Consider the following 22174-nt stretch of genomic DNA (forward strand, 5'->3'; position numbering starts at 1 on the left):
AAAAATCCTGTGGGCTGTCCCTGTGTCACCCATGCCTGGCATGCAGTGAACACCTGCGTGGTAGGGCCCAAGGAAGCCTAATGTTACTGATGGGGAAGACTTTTGCCTTTTTACATTTTTGCAAATCAGAGCTTGGCTTATCACTGCAGGACCAAGAAAACAGCATCTTTGATAAAGGGGAGTGAACGGAGAGGGGGCTAGATCTCTCTTTGGAACCTTTTAATCCATCTACAAAGGGAAGAGGAGGGTTTGTTTTGCTCATCCTTCCAAGAAACCCTGTCCCTCATCAAAAGATCGTTACCAGATATGAATGTTTGACAGGACCAGAGAAGCATATCGTCAGGCCCAGCAACTACATGTACCCTTACTCCAGGCATCACCAAGGAGTGAAAGGGGCAGCGACATCCCTGACTTTGTCTGCTCAGGTGGAGTTTCCTAGCTCAGCCTCTACCTTTCTGGACAAGGCCCTGAATGTCTCTGAGCCTCACTTTCTTGCAGGGAGATCAGTTCTGTTCAAGACTTGGCAGTGAGCATCACAGGGGCCCAGTGTGCGAAGTTGCCAGCCTAGTGTCTGCTCAGTAACAAGTGCTGCAGATGGGAGCTGCCATCATTGCTTTTGGCAAAGCAGGAGGCCTGGGCTCCAGGTACAGTTGAGCATTCTTTCATTGCCTGTGCCAGCTCAGGGCTTCAAACTTCCAGAAGGTTCCATTTGTTCAATATTACCTGGTTCGCTCCTGGAGAGAGGATGATCAGTTTCTCCTTATCCTGCCTACAATTTCAACTTGGCTTCCTCCTACTTTGTGAGTGGGGTGAAGGGATCTGACTATTCAGAGAGCACTTTCTCCACTTAAATTAAGAATTGCAACTCTGCTGAACTCTGTGTACCCCTGCGCTCCCATTTCAGCTGCAACCAGCCACATATGGCCTTGAGATGCGCTGTAGGAGTAAATGGATACGCACTGGATTCTGGGGACGTGGTGGAAAAAAAAAAAAAGCAAAACATCTTCTTAATTTCATATAGGGATTTATGTGTTGATGAGATACTGTTTTGGATGTTTGGGTTAAGATAAAAGTATTTCTTTTTCTTAATGTGACTCCTGGGTCATTTGAACACTTATAATAAAAGCTATAATAATCGATGCTTTGTCACAGGGCGAGAGATGGCTAAGTGTCAGAGACACTGAAATAAATGGTGGTTACTGCCACCTTTAGGAGGGGTGACTGTGGCCTTCATGAGCATCTCTTGATTGCCTAGAAATGCTGGGATTTTTCTGGGAATGTAGTAAAACTCCATGTTGTACTTTTATTTATATAACTCACCAGCTGCATGACTATTATGGGGCAAGGGCTGTGCTTGGTGTTACGGAGAGGAGAAAGTATTGGCAAAAATGGAAAGTTAATCTTATAACTCAGTTAAAATGTCAGATAGGTAGCATAAGTTCCATAAATTTTGATATTTGTCTGATAAATGAAAAAAGTGCCTATGTGGCTCACATTAATATTTCTATTGATGAATGCCTCTAGATACAGGTCACCTCAGTCCAGTCTCAAGGAAACCATTTGAGGTGGTGCACTTGTTACCATTATACAGGTAAGAAAACTGAAACCAAGAAGGGTCGAGTTGCTTTGACCAGAGGCAGGATTTCTGACCCCACAGCCTGGCAAATCCCTGTTGCCTTCCCTCCTGAATAGAACAAACAAATGAATCTGACCCTGTGCTATTCTGAAGTCCCTACCCTTTGTGTGAGCGGATTCCAGACTCGCTGGTCTGGGACTGTCATGGCTCGCTAGGTTTTTGAGGGCCTGCCTTCTTTAGGACCCCCAAAACATTGTCCTCATTTCCTGTGAAGGCCCCATGCTAGGGAAACAGCAGTAATGGCAGACAGATGAGGACAGAACTGGAATTTCAGAGCCACAGGGTTTAGGCCTAGATTTTCTATGTGACCTTAGGCAAGCTATCTCGGGCCTGGTGGCCACGGCTCTCATGTGCACTCGTGTCAGGATCCGTATGGCCATGGTGTCCTGGCTCACGGGCTCACCTGAGCCTGAGAGTCATCTCTTTCCTGAGAGTGTTAGTAAAAGGCCCAGAAATTTTGGCTGTGTCAAAAGTTCAAATTACCAGATTACCATGGGAGGAAGTTGGCTGGCAGTGACCACTGTGTGTGCATAATATGTATTTTATAGATAGATAGATATCTGTATATGTGTGTATATATACATATGCATGTTTTATATGTATATATATAAAACTTAGCTAAAGTTCCATACATATACATGCTATACATATGTATATATACGTATATTTATATATATATATAGCTCATACATATACATGCTTCTCTCTCTCTCTCTCTCTCTCTCTCTCTATATATATATATATATATATATGGTATGTGTGTATGAGACTTTAGCTAAGGTTTTTTTTTTTTTTTCTATATACCTCAAATAGTTTTGGAATGTAGAAGGCTTTAGACATAAGTAAATACATCTTTAGAAAGTATTAAAGAGAAGTGAGGAGCATTTAAACTACTAATTGCCTGTGTGGTTTTTTTGGTGTTGTTTTTTGTAAAAAAGTATATATATATTTAGGTTCTTTTCTGCTGTCTGTTGATAATTCCCCTTTAGGGGGAAAAAAAAAAAAGCTCAGATGTGCGCTATACCAAGCAGGATGCCTCATAATAGAGAAGCATGAATAGTTAGAGCAGCTGAATTTCAGATCTGGCCTCTGACTGTGTCATAGGTATTGAAGGATTGGGATCTGTGATTGCTTCTTGAGTCTGGAATCAGAGCTATGAGATGGGATCAGCAATAGCCATCACTAAGAGTAGTGTGATCCAGGGGTACCTGGGTGGCTCAGTCAGTTAAGCATCCAACTCTTGATTTCATCTCAGGTCATGATCTCAGGGTCATGAGATCGAGCCTCCACTTAGTATGGAGCCTGCTTAAGATTCTTTCTCCCTCTCCCTCTGCCTCCCTCACCTCTGTCACTCTCCTCCTTTCTAAAAAGAAGGAAGAAGAAGAAGAAGAAGAAGAAGAAGAAGAAGAAGAAGAAGAAGAAAACAACGATGTAGTATAAAGTAGTCATTCTCTCCTGCACTTCACCCACCTTACTCCTTGCACATGTGCACACACCCATACAGGAGCATACACACATGCACAAACATACACAAGCATGCATTTGCGCAGGTGTACGTACACACCCCAAATATGTAAAAGGAATCACAGTGGCATCCATTTGCCTTTATAGGTCGAACCCACACTGAGAAAGAAATGAAATTTTACTAAAACATACTAAAGCATTCAAGTGAGTAAGGAAGAGTTCTATGAAATTGAGCTTGTTCAATCAGTAGAAAACTTTGGACCACAGCTGATCGGTCATCCATCCTTAAACATTTTTTCTCTTTTTCTATGTATTTTTCCTAAATAGTTATATTAGCTGCTTGTGTAAGTCGCTTTTCCAGTATTCTGTAATTCTCTAAAAAATTCCAGTTTTTAGTTGCCTTTTTGGGTTAATACATTTTAATATACATTTTTTCAAAGCAGCTAATACAGTTGATATCTGAGGGAGGTAGAGCAATTGGTTTGATTATAAAAAATGGAAAACCACAAAAATTTATTTATACATTCTGGACAAGTTTAAACTAATATAGTGAATTTTAAACCTTGCATAAAGAAGACAATGGGCGCTCTTGATGGAGAACATTTTTGCTGGCTCTATCAAGCCCCCTGTTCCCAAGGCAGCCTGTCACTAACTCTTCCCTAACTGTGCTCGGACAGAGATGACTTATAAGTACTTTCAATGTCCTCTTTCCAGGAGACGGTCAAACACTTCTTGATGATTGTAGTTGTTAATCAGTTCCCTGAAATGTGGGCGTGACTCCTCTGTCTTTGGGAACCCCCTGCCATCTGGCCCAGCAGTGGCTGTGTCCTTGTGGGACTTTGATGACTAAATGTTATAAATTTCAGGTTGGTAAAGAAGAGAAGATATAAAGGAGGCAGTTTGTGGAAAGAGCTCTGCATTCAGAGTTTTGGATTTGGGTATGAATTCTGAAGTGGACTAAATCTGTGTGTCCATAGGCAAGACTTCTATCCATAGCTGTCCTGCTTCCTACCTTGCTCTATAGGGTCACAGCGCCAATCAGCTGAGCAGACTTCATGAGTGGTGCAGCTTTGCACATGGGAAAGCCACCTCACCTGTTTGTCCTTCTAGGCTCACTTCAAACATTTACTCTACCATGAAGCCACCCCAAGTTGTTTTAGGCAAAATGAGGGAATGTGTGCCCTCATACTACCCCACCTAAAGTATAATCACAGCAGATATAGCACAGATGCCTACAGTCAGGTTATATCAAAGAACCTTTGCCACAATTATTCTGCAATACCGACCACCCCCAAACTCAGTGGCTTACAGCCACAAAGGAGCCAGGATGGCTGTGTTGCACACCGTGGCTTGTGTGGTGCTCTGCCATACGTGTCTCTCCTCTTCCTATGGAGCCAGGGCACATCTTGCTCACAGTCAAGGTAGAAGTGCAAGAGGGCAAATGCAAACACGCAAAGCTTCTTGAGGCCTAGGCTGGGGACTGGCACGTTGTCATTCCCACTCCCAGGCCTTTGGCCAAACCCAAATCAAATTGCTGGGGAGCACACTCCCCCCACAGTGCAGCCGAAACGAGAATTGGATGCACGGAGGAGTAAAGAATGGGGACTAATCATTACAGAATGATCAGTCCTGTTAGATCAGGAGCCCCTGGTGGGAGGTGGGCAGGAACAATGTCTGCTTCCCCATCACCAGCTCCTCTGCCTGGGGCTGGCAGGTAGTAGATATTTCCGTGATGTTTGCTGAGGTCCAAAAGACCTCTCCGACCCTTTCCTTTACAGCAGAGGTTGGCAAACTGACCGGCAGGGCCAATCTGCCCGGTTTTTTGTTTTGTGCAGAGAGCTGGATAGATATAATCGTTGGGGAAAAAAATAAAAAATCCAAAGAAAATAGTATTTGATGTTGCATGAAAATGATATGAAATTCCGAGTGCAGCATCCATAAATATTAAGTTTTAGTGGAACACAACCACCCCCATTCCTCTGTGCACTGGGGCCACCTGAGCAAAACGGCACATCCCAGGAGTTGCCATAGAGAGCTCTGCAAAGCCCGAAACCTTTCCTGAGCGGCCCTGGGCCCTGTACAGAGTGACAAAGCGAGGGAGCCCCAGGGAGGGGACTGCCCCCCCTGCCCTCCCTGCCCTCCCTGCCCTCCCTGCCCTCCCTGCCCGGGACTCCGGGACTCCGGGGTTGTCGGCTCCACCAGGCCCGCTGTGGGGTGTACCGGGGGCTAACATCTCTCCCCCTTTGTTTCCTAGTAACCGGCGGCCCGCGCCCCCCATGTGTCCCTGAGCGGGAGGCAGCGAAGCCACCATGGTGTCCCGCACGGCCGCGCTGCTCCTGGGCGCCGTGCTGCTGGCCGCCCAGCTCCCGCTGGTGCCTTCGCGCCCCGCGGCGCCGGGGGCCGAGCCGGGCAGAGCCGCCACCCTCCAGGGCGAGGGCCGGGACGGCGCGGCCCCCAACGGCTCGGCCCAGCAGCTGCCGCAGACCATCATCATCGGGGTGCGCAAGGGCGGCACGCGCGCGCTGCTGGAGATGCTCAGCCTGCACCCCGACGTGGCCGCCGCCGAGAACGAGGTCCACTTCTTCGACTGGGAGGAGCACTACAGCCAGGGCCTGGGCTGGTACCTGGGCCAGATGCCCTTCTCGTCCCCGCACCAGCTCACGGTGGAGAAGACCCCCGCGTACTTCACGTCGCCCAAAGTGCCTGAGCGCGTCCACAGCATGAACCCGGGCATCCGGCTGCTGCTCATCCTGCGGGACCCGTCCGAGCGCGTGCTGTCCGACTACACCCAAGTGTTCTACAACCACGTGCAGAAGCGCAAGCCCTACCCGTCCATCGAGGAGTTCCTGGTGCGCGACGGCCGGCTCAACGTGGGCTACAAGGCGCTCAACCGCAGCCTCTACCACGTGCACCTGCAGAACTGGCTGCGCTTCTTCCCGCTGCGCCGCATCCACATCGTCGACGGCGACCGCCTCATCAGGGACCCTTTCCCCGAGATCCAGAAGGTCGAGAGGTTCCTGAAGCTGTCACCGCAGATCAACGCCTCGAACTTCTACTTCAACAAAACCAAGGGCTTTTACTGCCTGCGGGACGGCGGCCGGGACCGCTGCTTGCACGAGTCCAAAGGCCGGGCGCACCCCCAAGTCGACCCCAAACTCCTCAATAAACTGCACGAATATTTTCACGAGCCAAATAGGAAATTCTTCGAGCTTGTGGGCAGGACATTTGACTGGCACTGATTTGCAATAAGCTAGGCTCGGAACCTTTCCTATTGTAAGTTCTGGTGTACATCTAGGGGAGAAAAACAACAACAACAACAACAAAGAATTTTAAAAGGGCATTTAAGCTATAATTTATTTGTAAAATCCATAAATTACTTCTGTACAGTATTAGATTCACAATTGCCATATATACTAGTTATATTTTTCTACTTGGTAAATCGAGGGCATTTTGTATTGTTTTTCATGGTTGTTAACATTGTGTAATATGTCTCTCTATGAAGGAACTAAAATATTTCACTTCAAAAAAAAAAAAAAAAGTCCTGGAGACCCTGTCTTTTTTGAATATAATTAACTGGCCCCTGACTCAAAATAGCCATCTGTGTTGTACTCATTGCAGAATCTATATTCTCTTGTTACTTTAAAAAGAAATGTTTTTTTTTTCTCCATGGCTATTATGCTTCTCTCTCGCCCTCTCCTTTCTTCATTGTTCATTTTAATTTTTAATGTTTCTCTGTGGTCATCAGATTTATTTTTTACTCGCATTGTGAGATTTGTCTTCACCGAGATCCCCTATTATTGTAGAGGTGGCAGGTTCACCCATTCCCGACTTCAGCGGGTCCCTGAGCATGGATTTTTTTAACCCCCTCAGAGTGGACCGAGCAATATTAAGACTGGAGAAATAGTCAATACCAACAAGAAGCTCCCTTGTCACACATCTTTGCCTCAAAGCGTGCTTGCGTACATTTCTGATCTCAGCAATGGGCAAAATCTAAAATAAAGGGGATTGAAGCACTGGCCTTCAGAATGGTCTTGGGGCTGTGTACTTTGCCCCAGGTGGCAGCGGGTCTCTGGAAACCCACTTTGAAAAGAGAAATTGCAAACTGGGTGTGTCCCCATCTTGCAGGTTCTGTGGAAAGCCGACTCATGGTGTAGACTTTTGCTTAGGTTGGGAGTTTGTTCATCTATTTCCTGAAAGATCGATATCCATTTATAGACACATATTCCATATGCACTGAGACATAAATATGTGTGTGTTTTAAAATCAACTCTGAATTTGTAGTCCGGAAATGGAAAGGAAATTTAAACTCCCAAGGGTCAAAACTGCAAAGAGAAAAGCACAAAGTGGAGGTAGCGCCTAAGGAAGCCCTTGTACCTGCACTGGGGGGAGAGAGGCCTGATTTCAGTTTCATTTCTGCACCTGAACAGCTGACCACTTTGTTGGAGGTGGGCCCGCAAGCCCCCTGAGTCGTGGTTTTCTCATACGTTCTTACTCAGTTGGCCTTTTACAGAATTAAATAGACTGGATGTTTTGTTTTTTTTTTTCATATTATGAAAGCAAAACATAATCATTATGTAAAACAAAACAAGAAATACCAAATAGCCAAAGAAACCCGTTTCCTAACAAGAGTTTATCTTTAAGGCAGAGGAGTGAAATGGACATTATATACAACTCATTGAAAATGCCCCCAAACAATCCTGGGAAGTAGGAATTATTATGGCGAGTTCAAGGAGGAAGAAATAGGCATGGAGAGGATAAGGAGCTTGCCAAGGTCACACTGACTCCAAGCCAAGGCTCGGAGTCCACTCAGAACCAAAGTACAGATTTGTGGTGTTTTGGTTTTATCCTACCCTACTCTTTCTGAACTCAAAAGGAAAGGCCCAGACTCAGAGACAATTCTTCCTGACTTAACCTGACATTCCTTCCCTGGTGCCAAACATCTCCCACCTCAAGAGGTGTGACTGAGCCCAAGGAGAGGGGCAAGAAAGAGCTTGCGCTTTTCTCAGCGGTGCGATCAGGGAAGTGAGTCACCTTAGAGGCAGCAGCTGCAGCCTGACCTGACCTTGCTGTGGCCGAGGCCCCACCCCTGGCCATACAAAGACAGCAGGAAGAACGCCTCCCTCCTCTGAAATCATTAAGGTTGTCCTTACACAACCAGATCCCCCCAGGGGGTGTGGCCACAACATTTCTAACAGGCTTCCCATTGACACGGCACTTTGTAATCTGGAGAATGCTTCCCTCCGCAGTGCACCGTTGGATCTTGCTTTATCACACCCATGAAGAGCTTAAAGTGAGTTTCCAAGATTGCCCAGGAATTTGGTGTGGAGACTCCAGTGTGAGTTTTCAGAGTTTCCAAAGCATCTTTTTTTGCAAAATACCTATGGGGGTCTGTGCCCCAGTGGGGATGCTATGCTTGAAGCATGCATGCAGTGAGGGCATCAGAGATGCTGGGCAGGCATGGAGGAAGGAAGGACCCAGCACTGGGACATGATCTAGTGGCTCAGGCTAGCACAGTTCCTGGTAGGGGTGGTCCAGTGTAAAAAATGATAAAGTGGGTATAAAGTCAATAATTGTAGATTTGGGGTGCGGGATCCTGACTGAGGATGTGTTCATGGAGTTCTACATGGACGAAGAGGTCAGGAGTCCTAGCGGTTCTCTGTTACTCCCTTTATGGCAAAAGTCCAGCCAGTCTTTCAGAAGATACAAGGACTTGTACTCCAGTAGCCCAGGCATTTCGATCTCATCTGAGCACTTCCAAATTCAGAGAAGGCCCCACATTGGACCTGGGCTTGCCTTCCTAGGGGCACAAATGCAGTGACTCTGGAGCCAGATGGGCTCCTGATCCCTCTCCAAATGCCGAATCAATTCTATTAACAGAGATGCCAGCTACAGGGAGTGAAGTTCCTGCCCCGATCCGCCCAGGCCCAGGGGCAGCCTGGGAACCACCAGGTGGGGCGTTCCAAAGAGGCAGCTGGGAGCAGCTGAGAGCAAAGCCTCAGCTATTGTATTTGATGCTTCCGAGGTGGGACAGCCCCTTCCTGCCCCCTCTGTCCAGTAATCAGGTAGTGCTGAAATCCCATTGCCACTATTTAGTTATCAGCTCTCAACCTAAAAATGTGCTAGTTTAGCAAAAATGTCCATGTGCCTCTGAGCACAGGGAGGCTTGTTCTTTCAATCCTGGAGACTATCACTCAACTGAAGGGAGATGTAGGGCAGAGGAGTCCCATGCGCAGGGTAGGGTGACTGCTACTCAAAGAGGTGGGATCCAAGATCACCACGGAGAGTTAAAGTGTTCACTCTATGTCTTTTTTCCTTTGAGCCCTACTGTGTGCTTAGCATGGTGTTAAGCCCTCAGGAGTGAAAAACAAAACACAATAGGCACTAAGAGTCACTAATTCTTCTGGGTTTAAATAAAATGCTTGGAGAGGCTAGGAGGGCAAGAGAATGACGCTAACTGCCCTTGGACTGGCCAGACACTATGTTCTGTACTTTCTCGGGTCATTTGGGAACGTCGCTAGGAGGAGTCAGCTATCCCCAGCACAGAGACAAGGAAGCAGATGTAAGAAATGGACCTACCCTCATTGTTGGAGAAATAAGAGAGGGATATCACTCGCTCCAGGGTGGTAGTTGTTCCTGAGATGGGGAATGTGGCATTGAGAGTCCTAAACAGAAGGTGAAAGATGGCAGAGGCATCTCTCAATATGTCACTACTCAGGAGTAGGAAGAGAAGAAGGATCTTCCCAAAGGGCATGGTCATTAACACCCGGGCCACAGGGAAGCTTCTTGGAGGAATTGCCATGATGCTGGGGAATGGAAGGAGGAGGGTGTAACCAAAGCAAGGGCATTCCGGACAAGGGCCCTGAGGAATCAAGACAGTGGTGATGACAGAGTTGGGGGAAGGAGAAAGGGGATGCGGGCAACACATTGGGAACTCACTATGCATCACTTTGTGGCCTTGACATCTGCTTTCCAAGTGGTGGAAGTTTTCTTAGCAAGCACCCGTGTATCTCTGTCTCTTGCACAGGCATATCTTCACAGAAAAATAACTATCATTTCTTGCACACCCCGCTATTTGCTTAGTGTTTTAAATACGTTGTTTCTAATCCACAGAACAATTATGAGAAGTAGGAAATGCCATGATATTGATTTTACAGAGGAAGAAACTCAAACTCAGACCACAAAGGGCTTGCCCAGGATGCCAGAGCCGGTGATCTGTTAAAACTGGAACTTAGTCTCCGATATCCTTGCTCTGCCACTTTGTGATCCGTGCAATCTTGGCTGAGGGGAGGGAGAAGCAGAGCATAAACATCTGTCTATTACTCAGCACAGAGCATGTAAGAGAAATGATGGGCACCCAGGATGTGACAGTGCACAGATAGGTTATACCAGAAGGTCTTCAAGCAGGAGTGGCTGGGGACTTGATCATGTGCCTGTTATAGGCACATGATGAAGCAGGCTCCTTCCTGGCAGACATTTATTTAGGAAGCCTGTACTTGGACTCACAAAGGACAGCAGGGTGGAGCTCTCCAAATGGCAAACAAGGAGTGAGGACCACGGCTACAAACACTCAGCAGAACTTCGAGCTGCTTGGCTGAAATATCTAGATGTAGGAAAATGGCCTTAGTTCTACAGTTCATGCTCATATCAAGATATTTACTCCCTTTCCTCCAAATTCCCGTTAGGTCACCTGAGAGAAAAAGCATTTAGAGCCAGGAGTCCTGGGTGTGTATCCCACCTTTGCCAATTACTGGGCATGTGGTCTTGGGTTCAAATTCTCAGAACCTCAACATCTTTCTCAATATAAGTGGGCTGATTCCGTTTTGGGGGGAATTCAATGAGATAAAATAGGTAAAAAAAAAAAAAAACCCTCTAAAAAAAACCCTCTAAACTCTATGGGGATATGTATGGGTTAGTGGTTAAAAGCATTTCGGATTTTAGGAAACAAACCAAAACTGCTTTTGAACCAGTCTACAGACCCCCACTGCCTTTGTCTCCCTGTCCACTTCCAGCTATGGGGCTGTACCTACTCTTGTTAGTACCCCAACCAGATCCCATTCTTAGTAAGTGTCCCACCTCCAGCTGCCAAAAGAGTTGGTGCTCAGGGCTTCTGGAGGATTCCCCTGAAGGAGCTGCCTTACCTGGAGGTGCTTGGGGACTTGAGCTCACTCAGTTTTCCTGCTTTCTTGGGGGTTGCCTGTGACTATGATTAATGCACATGGGAAGGCTTGTCAAATAGGGTTGAGGGATAGCAGTCTAGCCTGCTGGTCCTGCGGTGGAATGACCTCTGTGCAATTCATGCTCCAGAACACCAAGCAGTATCAGGCCAATGCCAGACTTCTCCTGAAACCACACTTTGCTTAGCTTCTTTCCCTAGTTTGTCCTGTGTCCTTCATCGCCTTACCCATTTCTTTCATAATCCCATTCTCAGTAGATGACTTGCCCAGGAAGACAGGGAGCCTCATCCCAGGCTTTGCTTCTAGGGCATCCAATCTAAGATAGGTAACTTACAGAAATGTTTTAGTCTCTGTACTTCATGTGGATAATATGACCAACCCACCAGATAATTATAATTCTTTCAGTTAAATAGGAGACCAGAGGGACTGAATCTGTGTTATTGGCTGATACACAAAAAATGCTGAATATAATAGTCGATACAATTGTTACGAAGTAATGGTTTCTTTTTTTGGCTTATCAGACTATCAAAATAGTGTTAATGCATCAATAACAAACAAATTCCACCTTCCTAAAGACTTCCTTGTTCTCATAAATATGAAGGCACTGTTCCATCTTATTTATATTATAGAGGATTGTTATCTCTACTGTTCATCAAATAGTTTATGTGGATCTTTTGTATAGATAGTTCTTCCTCTTGATTGAAAAACCTTGGCACCTAACACAGTGCCTGGCATGGAGTAGGTAAGAAATACTTGTTTGTGGATGGAATCATAACTCCAGTCCAGGAGTCAATCTGATGTGAAAACACCCACTACCATGTCCCAGTTTTGTGGTCTGGCTGGCCTCCTGGGAATACCTTCTCTAGCACTTCACAATATACTGCCTCATTTAAACCTTACAAATCTCTGAGCAAATAATCAATCCAAACTCTATGTTTTTGCTGACCAGATCCCCAGCAAATAGGGCACTGCAAATGTTTACGGACTAAATGACTCATGGAGGTGCCCAGGCTCTTCCGCTATGCCATAGTGCCCAATGAATCCTGAATATTACACTAATAGAGAATCTAGTATTCTCCAAGACAGACCGTTACATCTCCAAACTGGGATATTAAAATTCACACTTCCTGTACCAAACTTCTCTTCCTTAGCTTCCTCCCATGGATACAAGGTCTACAACAGGGTGTCATAAAGAACAAGCCTCATACCAATTTCTCGTGTTGGCACACTGGAAAGAAAGAGCACTAGCCTTGGATTCTAAAGACCTGAACTTAGGGATTTGGCTCAGCCTTTTCCATAACTATGTGATATTGGGTGTTTTCCTTAACTTCTCTGAATTCCAGGTACTTATTTGTAAAATAGGATAAATGATGATGACTTCTTTGTAGAGATTCTATGAGTATTACACAGCTAGTGGACAAGTGTAAATAGTGAAAATAAAAGAGATCCTAATTCTATACTCTTCTAATATTGAAAAGTAACTCAGATCTCAAGATTGGTATCATCCCCTGTAGAGGGTAAGATAATAGGTGAGTGTTTACCAAAAGCTAGGTAGGTATTATCTCATTTAATCTTCACATCAGCCTATGAGCTGGGGACTACTATTAACCTTTTATGGCTGGGCAGTCCGAGGCACAGAGACATTAAATGTCACACGGCTAGTAAATGGTAGAGCCAGATTTTTTCCTTGAGTAGTCTATCTTCATAGCTAGCATATTTCACTTCCAGGCTACTTTCTCTTTTAATGCAAGAGACTTTCTTCAAAATATCTGCTCATGGAAAGAGCTAGAGCATGAAGAAGACAAAACTAGAGATCAGGAACCTAAGACAAATACCAGCAAAACATAGTAGGTGGAATTCACGAATGGCTGGCTGTGCTCCTGGCCCTTATTAAACATATTCTATGTGGTTCTCACCCCTTGAAAATTCACAGGACTTGCAAATAAGTTGGGATATCTACTCTCTTAATTAGGTTACTTAATATGGCAAAGACAATGGGGTGTGACTGTATATGATATAGGAGACTAACTTAGTGGACTGGAGAGAAAGTCTCCCACTGGCTTTGAAGAAGTCACCTATACCATGTTGTGAGAGGCATAGAAGGGGGTCGGGGGGTCAGTGTGCCAAGGGACTGTAGGGGCCAGTAATGCTGAGAGTGCTCTATTGTCCCATCCACCTGCCCCTCCAACCAACATTGAGCCAAAAAAAAAAAAAAAAAAAACAGGGATCCCTGTGTGGCGCAGCGGTTTAGCGCCTGCCTTTGGCCCAGGGCGCGATCCTGGAGGCCCGGGATCGAATCCCACGTCGGGCTCCCGGTGCATGGAGCCTGCTTCTCCCTCTGCCTATGTCTCTGCCTCTCTCTCTCTCACTGTGTGGCTATCATAAATAAATAAAATAAAATTAAATTAAAAATTAAAAAAAACAAAAACAAAACAAACAAACCAAAAAACCCAAAGCCCTTAGCCTCACCTTTGCAAAGAACTTCATATTCCAACAACCTGTGAGCTTGGAGGAGGGCCCCAAGCTCCAGATGACAAAGCAGCCTGGGCTGAAGCATTTAGGAGCTGCCTGGTGAGAAGGAAGCAAAGCTAGCTACAACTTGTTCAAACTCCTGCCCCATGGAAACCGAGATGCTAAGTGTATGTTGGTTTACCCTGCTAAGTTTGTAGCTATTTGTTATGTGTACATAACTAATACAAAAGCAAGTCATGATGCCACTCGTCATGGCTTAAGCTCACTTTTTCTTTTCATTTTTTTTTATTACATAACAATTTTTTTTCTGTAGTTCTATTGCTCCTTATAAACACGATCAGTGATTTTGACAAGCATTAGGATGTCTCTCATTTTGATTCATAGTTCATCATTATTCCATAGGATAATTTACAATAATTTCACAACTTTTCCACAAAGAAATATTCATGTTGGTTTCAATCTTTTGTTATTGTAACATTTCTTCAGTAGATACGCCTGTATATTTATCTTGGAGTATATTAGCTACATAATTGTCATTAGAATTGATTTCAAAAATTTGTAATGCTGATGCAAATCATATATATATATATATATATTTAATATTTGATAAGAAGTTAAAATTTATGGTTCCAAAATTGATTACCAATTTATACTCTCACCAACAAAGTATGAGGTTTCCTATTTCAGGAGACCATTTCAGTGAATAAAATCAAACTTAATATCTTCCAATTTTATAATTGAGAAATAATTTCATTGCAGAGTTGCATTCCACTTATTAGTGACATTTCCCAGATATATATATTGATTTTTAGATATATTATTTGCAGACCTCAGGACTTAAGAATATGACCTTATATGGAAAAGGGGTGCTACAGATGTAGTTAGCAAAGATGCAGTGATGAAGGGGGTGCAGTGGCCTCCTAATTCCATTGATTCCTGTGCTTGTAACATGACAGTCAGATGGAGACAAGGAAGGAAAAAGGGCTGCAAAAGGGAAACCTCCAAAACTGTCCTCAAATTTCTTATAGTTATGGAGAAGCAAGAGGGATTCCTCAGTAGGTTCCAGATAGAACATGGCCAGTCCCTATAAACTTTGGAACTGTGTATGAACAGCAGAAAAGCATTTTTATTGTTTTAAGCCACCTAGTTTGTGGTACTTTGTTATGGCAGCCCTAGAAGCTCACTTTTTCTATGATTTCTCTTGAAAACAAACACAACGCAAGGTTGTTACCCAAGGAATGCGTGTCAATTGTATGACAACCAGATCCTTCAAGTAAGACTGTTCAGAGAACATCATTATCAACATTTTGGTATGTTGTAATGGCTCCACATTTTTCCAACTCATGAGTATGTGTGTATCTGTGTACGTATATTAAAATTAAGTTATGTCTTTTTGATAATTCACCCAAAAACTGGAGGAAAAAAGAAAACCAGTTGATATCTGTTGATGCAGCTCAAAGTGATCTTAGAAGTCAGTTAAGCCAAACTTCCCGTTTTATGGATGAAAAATGTGAGGGTATGGAGAAGTAGTCAGTGGTCACACTCACATAGTTAATAGCAGAAACCAGATGGTCACTCAGAACAACTTCCTGGTACCTGTTCAATTGCTTATCTAACTCCCCACCTGACAGTTTGCACCCTAAGTGGAAGATAGTGCCTCACACGGTCATTTGCATAAAGCAGATATCTAGTTGATAGTGGTCCAGGGAAGTTACATTCCTCATTTAGTCATGTGTTTGTTGTGGTGGGAAAAGCAATAAAAACTAAGCAGACCTGGTGTTCCAGTCACCTACAGATGTGCAAAAAACCACTCTAAAATGTAGTGATTTGATGCAACAATCGATTTTCTCTTCAGGTTCTGGGGGTATTCTGGGAACAGACTCTAGGTCTCGCTCAGGTGCTCACCTAGAGTCAGGTAGTAGCTAGGACTGACATTGTCTGAAGTCTGGCCTGGGCTGTACATCCAAAGGCTTCTTTCACTGCATGTATGATGTCTCAATTGGAATGACTGCAACACATGAGGCTGCCTGGGTACCACTGTTTCTCTTTCTCCATGTGGCCACCTTGGACTTCCTTGAAGCATAGCAGACTTAGGGGCATTGGTGGGACTTCTTGCATGGCAACCAGCTGTCCCAAGAGTAGGTGTTCCAAAAGACCAAAGCCAAAGTTGCAAGGGTAACATATCAAACTACTTCCACATTCTATTGTTTCAATAGGGCCAGCCCAGATTCAGTATGATAAAGGACTACATAAGGAGCTGAATAATAGGGGGTGTGGTTGTTGGGGGGCCCTCTTTGGAGACTAGTTACCATACTTGGCTGTTCCTTGACAATGAAATGGACAGAACACCTACCTAATGGATCTCTGGTCATACTTAAAAGGGAGATTAATATAGGTATGAGCTTTCATGAACCTTAGAGTCCATTATACTAATGTAAGGTGTCATTATTGTAAGTCCTTGGGCCTGCTATATAATTTCAACTATTTTGACCTAAGGCATTTGACTATTTTCAGCCCAATCTTTTGATCATATGTGATGGCGATTAAGTGATTTTGCATAAATCATTCATTCCATAAGTAGGATGCCGACATGCACACTGTTTTGCTTTCACTCTTTTTTTGACATAGCCCAACCAAACCATCTAAGGAAAAAAGATCTGCTCAGAACAAACAGTAAACTGGGGTCAGTGTGGAAATTTTTGTCTTTTGTGGGTACAAACCCTGGCAGACCTAGAGGACCTCTTGGATAATTTGTCACACATGAGAGAATGTTGCTGAGACATTTAACACTGCATGTTAAAAGCTGTACACAGTATTTAAAAAAGAATGCATGGTAGACTCCATTTCCACTTTTCTTAATTTGGAAGTTCTATCTTTAGCAGCAATTTGCATTTTCCACACAATTAAAGACTGTACCTAGTTCTGATTTGCACTTCAAGTATCCAATTCAGCTGCGATTTACATTTTTTTCCCCTCTATTTGTCTGTTTATCTGCTTCCCAGTAAGAATACTGGGTTTCTAAATCTTGCTATAATCACATGTAATGTGGGTGACTCTGGACAAATGTGATTAACCATTGCAGAGGGTCAGTTTGCTAGTATATTAAATGGGAATAAGATTTTATTTAAGGAATTACTGTACATCTTTTTTTTAAAGATTTTATTTATTTATTCATGAGAGACAGAGAGAAAGAGACAGAGGCAGAGACCCAGGCAGAGGGAGAAGCAGGCTCCATGCAGGGAGCCCAATGTGGGACTCAATCCCGCGATCCCGGGTCTCCAGGATCAGGCCCTGGGCTGAAGGCAGTGCTAAACCACTGAGCCACCCAGGGGTCCCAGGAATTACTGTACATCTTAAAGGCTATGAGCACATCTAGGGACAGAGTAGGCATCTGATACATGTGCATCTATTGTTCTTTTAATTCACCCTTTGTGGGCCTGTCCAATGGATCCGTGAATAGAACTAACTGCTGGTAATAGAATCATCCTTCAGCTATTACCTTCCAACGTGAACACCAAAACCGACACATCTGAAGGCAGTGAGGTTTTCTGTGCCTCTAAACAGTTTATTTGCCACAGGCAAATAAACACAATGTTTGAGACAATTACCCAGATAATAAAGGTCTGTTCTTTTCCTGAAATATTCAAATAATGAAGAAGAAAAGTTTGAACACTCTTTGTTTCTTTCTTCTCTATATATAACAGATGCATTTACAAAACAGTTGCATTCTCTTCCACAGGTCCCTGGGTGTGGCTACCCGTTATCCTTGAAAAGAGTTCCTTGATCCTCCTTTTATCTTGTGTTCTAGACTTTAGACCCTTCAGAGATCAAGTGACTGCATCTTGGGGGCACATCAGAGCTCTGTCTAAAGCTCTGTGGGAAGCTGAATAATGGCCCCTGAAGATGTCCACACCCTAATCCCCCAGAACCTGTGAATATATATATATACCATAAAAGGAGAATACAAATCCAATCTTAGGCTGCATTTAATTGCAAGCAACCCAACTATTATTGATTCATTAGCAGCATATGCAGAAGGATTTCTATAAAAGTGCTAACTCTATGCGTCATCATTGCATGACAATTCCAGTGATTTCCAATCACTGCATTATTTGACAGTTTATATATGGGAAATAAACATTATACTTAATATGAAGCAGACCTAATTACACCCACTTTTCATGTGTCTAACTTCTGGCTTCGTTTCAAACCAAACAAATCGTTCATAGTCATCATCTGAGCTACTGTACACAGTTTTCAAGTTCTCCCATCCTGAGAAGGACACTATTGACTGTCCAGATGATGCTGTTCCCAAGCTACTGGGAAGTGTTTAGCATCAGTCTAATCTTTCCAGGGTGAAAATTAACCCATGGCCTTGTCAATTCTGTTTGATACAAATTCACCATCGCAGGTTGAGGTTAGCTAACCAAATTGTTTGAAATAAATGCTAAAAAGATGAGGTTCTTGATAAACAAAGGCAGAAAATATGCTTAACCTCTATTAAAAGTAACTGAAAAAAGAAGAAAAAAAGTAACTGAAAGAACAAATTAAGGGTGGGAGGCACATTGAAATACTAGGTTTTTTGTTTGTTTGTTTTATTTTGTATTTATCCATCAGTCATATGGGCAAAGTGATTGAGTGGGTATCATTATTTCTCATATGCCAACTTCCTAGATATTGAGTGGGGAAAAAGTTATAGAACTAGAAATAAGACTGCTCTACATTTAACTTCATAGAGAGCTAATTGTGCAGATATGCATAGTCTGATAGAGAATTTGACACATTAGAGTTTACAGTTTGATTTCTATAACAGTTCAGTAATTTAAAAGAAGCCCCAAGCAGGGGAGCATTTCTCCTAAGAAGGGTTTCTAGGTATAAAGTGTTCAAGGGATTTGGGGCTGCTTGAGGCAAATGATTGTTTATTGAGTGGCACTTGGACACGGTTGCTTGGGGGGAGTCCACACAACACAAGCAAAGGGATTATCATTCAGAAGAGGAGGAGGACAGAGAACTTTGGGGGAGAGGGGGATCTGAACGGGACTTAGAAGCCTAAAAGATGTCACTCAGCAGCATGGCCAGGAGTCTCTGAGTCAGAGAACTCTGAAGGGCAACAGCTATCTGGGGACTTGTAACTACAAGTCTGTCTCTTATCAAGGGCTAACAGTTGCTGGGTGAGGCTTTCTGGGGCACACAAAGCAGGCAGTGTCCAGTTGGCTAAAAATCTGCTTGTTTGGGTTATGTTAAAAATAACTGGATATGTAAGAATTTGAGTTAGGGGTCAGCGGGCTTTTGGACTAATGAGTCTCAGCCTGCCATGAAGATGTAAACATTGTAGATGCCAAAGCACACAGGCTATCTTTGGGCCATTTTTTATAACAATAAGGTCCCAGAATGTCTGCCTTGCTGACAAGTGGGCTTCCGTTAACCCAGAAGATCCAGCAAGCATTTGTTTGTACCCATTTCCTATTGACACTAACAAATTACCATAATCTTAACTAATGACCTAAGACAATGCACATTTATTATCTAGCATTTCTGGAACATGGAAGAGTCCAAAGTCCATCTCAGTGAGCTAAAGTCCAAGTATGGGGAAGGAGTTGTCCCTTTTGGAAATTCTAGGGGACAATCTTTTTTAATGTCTTTTACAGCTTCTGGAGGCTGTTCTCATTCCTTGGCCAGTGGCTCCCCATTACTGCTCTTCTTCAGACACCTGCTTCCTTCTTATAAGGGCCTTTATGATTACATTGGGCTCACCCAGATAACCCAGAATAATCTCTCTACCTCAAAATTCTTACCTTGATCCCATCAGCCAACTCTCTGTGCCATGTAAGATGCCATATTCACAGGTTCTGGGGGATTAGGGTGTGGACATCTTCAGGGGCCATTATTCAGCTTCCCACAGAGCTTTAGACAGAGCTCTGATGTGCCCCCAAGATGCAGTCATTTGATCTCTGAAGGGTCTAAAGTCTAGAACACAAGATAAAAGGAGGATCAAGGAACTCTTTTCAAGGATAACGGGTAGCCACACCCAGGGACCTGTGGAAGAGAATGCAACTGTTTTGTAAATGGAAAGGTGAGGATAGAATTCATGGTTTGAAGGAGTTCTTCCAGCTTGGGGCTTCTTTCTGATTCTCAGCCTTGGGGCAGGTTGAGAGATGGGAGCTGATAAAGTCAGGCTAGTGTTCAGTTCACTCAGTCTCTTTCCTTCCCAGACCATCCCATCCTGTCTTCTCTTTTCAGTTTGGATCTTTCTATCTGTACCCTGAAATCCTGCTGTATGTCCTTCATCTGGACATTCTTTCAACACATTGCATGAGGCTTCTGATGTACGAAAAATGGAGACAAATGGCTCAGACAGTCTCTGTCCTGAAGGAGCCCACATCCCAGAGGAGGAGACAGAGATGAGAGGAAGACCACAGTTCACTTGTAAGCCCTGCTGGAGTGGTGGACGGAAGACAGGGTCCAAAGGGGGCATGATAGTCACCTGGCTTGGGGAAGGTATCACAGGACAGGGGATATTTGATCCAAGGCTTGACAGATGGTCCTGAGTTTGCCTCCATGCCACCAGTGGGCACAGCCCCCATTCTTCAGTAGATTCCTGAAGGTTGTCTTAAATTCCATCTCTGCTCCTCCATCAGTGTCTTAATGATGACTTATACATACAAGGCAACAGGGAGCTTTTTAAAAAGTTGAACTAAGTGGGTACCTTGGTCACTCTGTCAGTTAAGCATCTGCCTTGGGTTCAGGTCATGATCCCAGGATCCTGGGATTGAGCCCCACATCGGGCTCCCTGCTCAGTGGAAAGTCTACTTATCCCTCTCCTCCCTGCTCATGCTCTCTCTCACTATCTCTGTCTCAAATAAATAAATAAATAAAATCTTAAAAAAAAAAAAAACTTAACTAAGAAGATTCCACTTCCAACAGATTCTGAGTCACACTGAGGGGCTTGGGCTTTGGGAATCTGATTTTTCTCTCTCTTTTTTTAAGAGCCACAGTTATTCTGATATACACAGAGTGATTCAATGGTCATTCTGTGATTTGGATCAGAGGAGGGATACCTGAGAGTGTCTCTTTGCTTGATGGAGTTGAGGCAGTGCTCCATGATGGTGGAATCACAGTGTGAGTCAGGGTGCTGGATTCGAATCTCTGTGTCCACAATTGTGTGTTTCCTGTTCATTCCTGAATCTTCCAGGCCTACCACAGTGCCTGGTTTATGCTATCTCTATTTAATGAATGAATAAATGAATCATCTGTCATATAGAAACTGACACCAGAGAGAACAGGAAGGCAAACTTTGAAGATCAGCAAAAGAAAGACAACTTGGGCAATGGGGAGCATCTCATGTTTCACCCTCATTATTCCCTGCAATCTGTGCATTGTCCTTGTGGTCAGCTATAGAAAGTGAGGCAGAGACAGCCAATAACTTCCCCAAGGACAGATAGACAGAGACAGAGTTGGAATTCTAATCCAGGTCTATTTGACCACCAGCTCCATGCTTTAGCTATCGCACCTGTTCAGAATGGCATACACTTGGGGTGCCTGGATGACTTAGTCAGTTAAGCATCCAACTCTTCATTTTAGGCCAAGTCATGATCTCAGAGCTGTGAAATCAAGCCTCATGTCGGGCTTTGCACTAGGCAAGGAGCCAGCTTAAGATTCTTTCTCTTATCAGTGAGGGTGACAAAACATGAGAGACACCTGACTCTGGGAAATGAACAAGGGTTCATGGAAGGGGAGGTGGGCGGGGGGTTGGGGTGACTGGGTGATGGCACTGAGGGGGGCACTTGGTGGGATGAGCACTGGGTGTTATGCTCTATGTTGGCAAATTGAACTCCAATAATTTTTTTTAAAAGATTCTCTTCTTCTCCCTTTGCTCCTCCCCAACCTCACTTAAAAAAAAAAAAAATGAGGAGCACAGATGTACTGATTGGTGAGTGGAAGAAATAGTGAAATAGGGAAGGGCTGACAAAGGCCTCAGTCATAGGCAAAGTCTCTGTGCTGTGAGCACTGCCCATATCCTCCATGCAAAATTGATAGATGCTGGGATTTCTAAACAGTTAGGGTTTAGATACCTGAAGAGATAAGTCATTTCAGGATTTATGAAAGAAAGAGGAGAGGAAGGAAAAGAAAAATGGGAAGGGGGGAGGAGGGGGAGGGGGAAGGAGGTGGAGGAGGGGGAGAGGGAAGGGAGAGATCAGGAGGGAAGGAGGAAGAAAAAAGACAGTAACCAAGTGGGGCACTTAATTGACTTTTTGTTCACATCAGTATTTCATCCTTGGCCAGCAATTATGCACTTGGAGTTGTTTACCATCCTGGAGGGATTTCTCAATAGTTCCCTGTGAAGGATTCCTCCGTGCTCCTCAGCGGAGAGCCAAGACTCCTCCCAGCTGGGAGACTCCCTCTCTTTGCCTGCAGTCCCCCTGAACCC

The 22174-nt window shown here is 44.2% G+C and overlaps 1 protein-coding gene across 2 annotated transcripts in view; it reads left to right on the top strand.

The window, feature by feature from the left end:
* Positions 1–7126, top strand: part of HS3ST1 (heparan sulfate-glucosamine 3-sulfotransferase 1) — a 30380-nt gene extending 23254 nt beyond the window's left edge. The window contains exons 1-2 of one of the 2 annotated variants that reach the window (XM_072806147.1): positions 1532–1591; positions 5355–7126. In XM_072806147.1, the coding sequence (XP_072662248.1) occupies positions 5410–6339 (930 nt within the window). In that variant the 5' untranslated portion in view covers positions 1532–1591; positions 5355–5409 and the 3' untranslated portion in view covers positions 6340–7126. Of the gene's footprint in view, positions 1–1531; positions 1592–5354 lie in introns of those variants that run through there. The other variant, XM_072806143.1, reaches the window with a different exon arrangement.
* Positions 7127–22174: the final 15048 nt, after the last annotated feature.

Source organism: Canis lupus, chromosome 2 (genome assembly GCF_048164855.1).
Source record: "Canis lupus baileyi chromosome 2, mCanLup2.hap1, whole genome shotgun sequence".
In the NCBI taxonomy this organism is placed as follows: domain Eukaryota; kingdom Metazoa; phylum Chordata; class Mammalia; order Carnivora; family Canidae; genus Canis; species Canis lupus.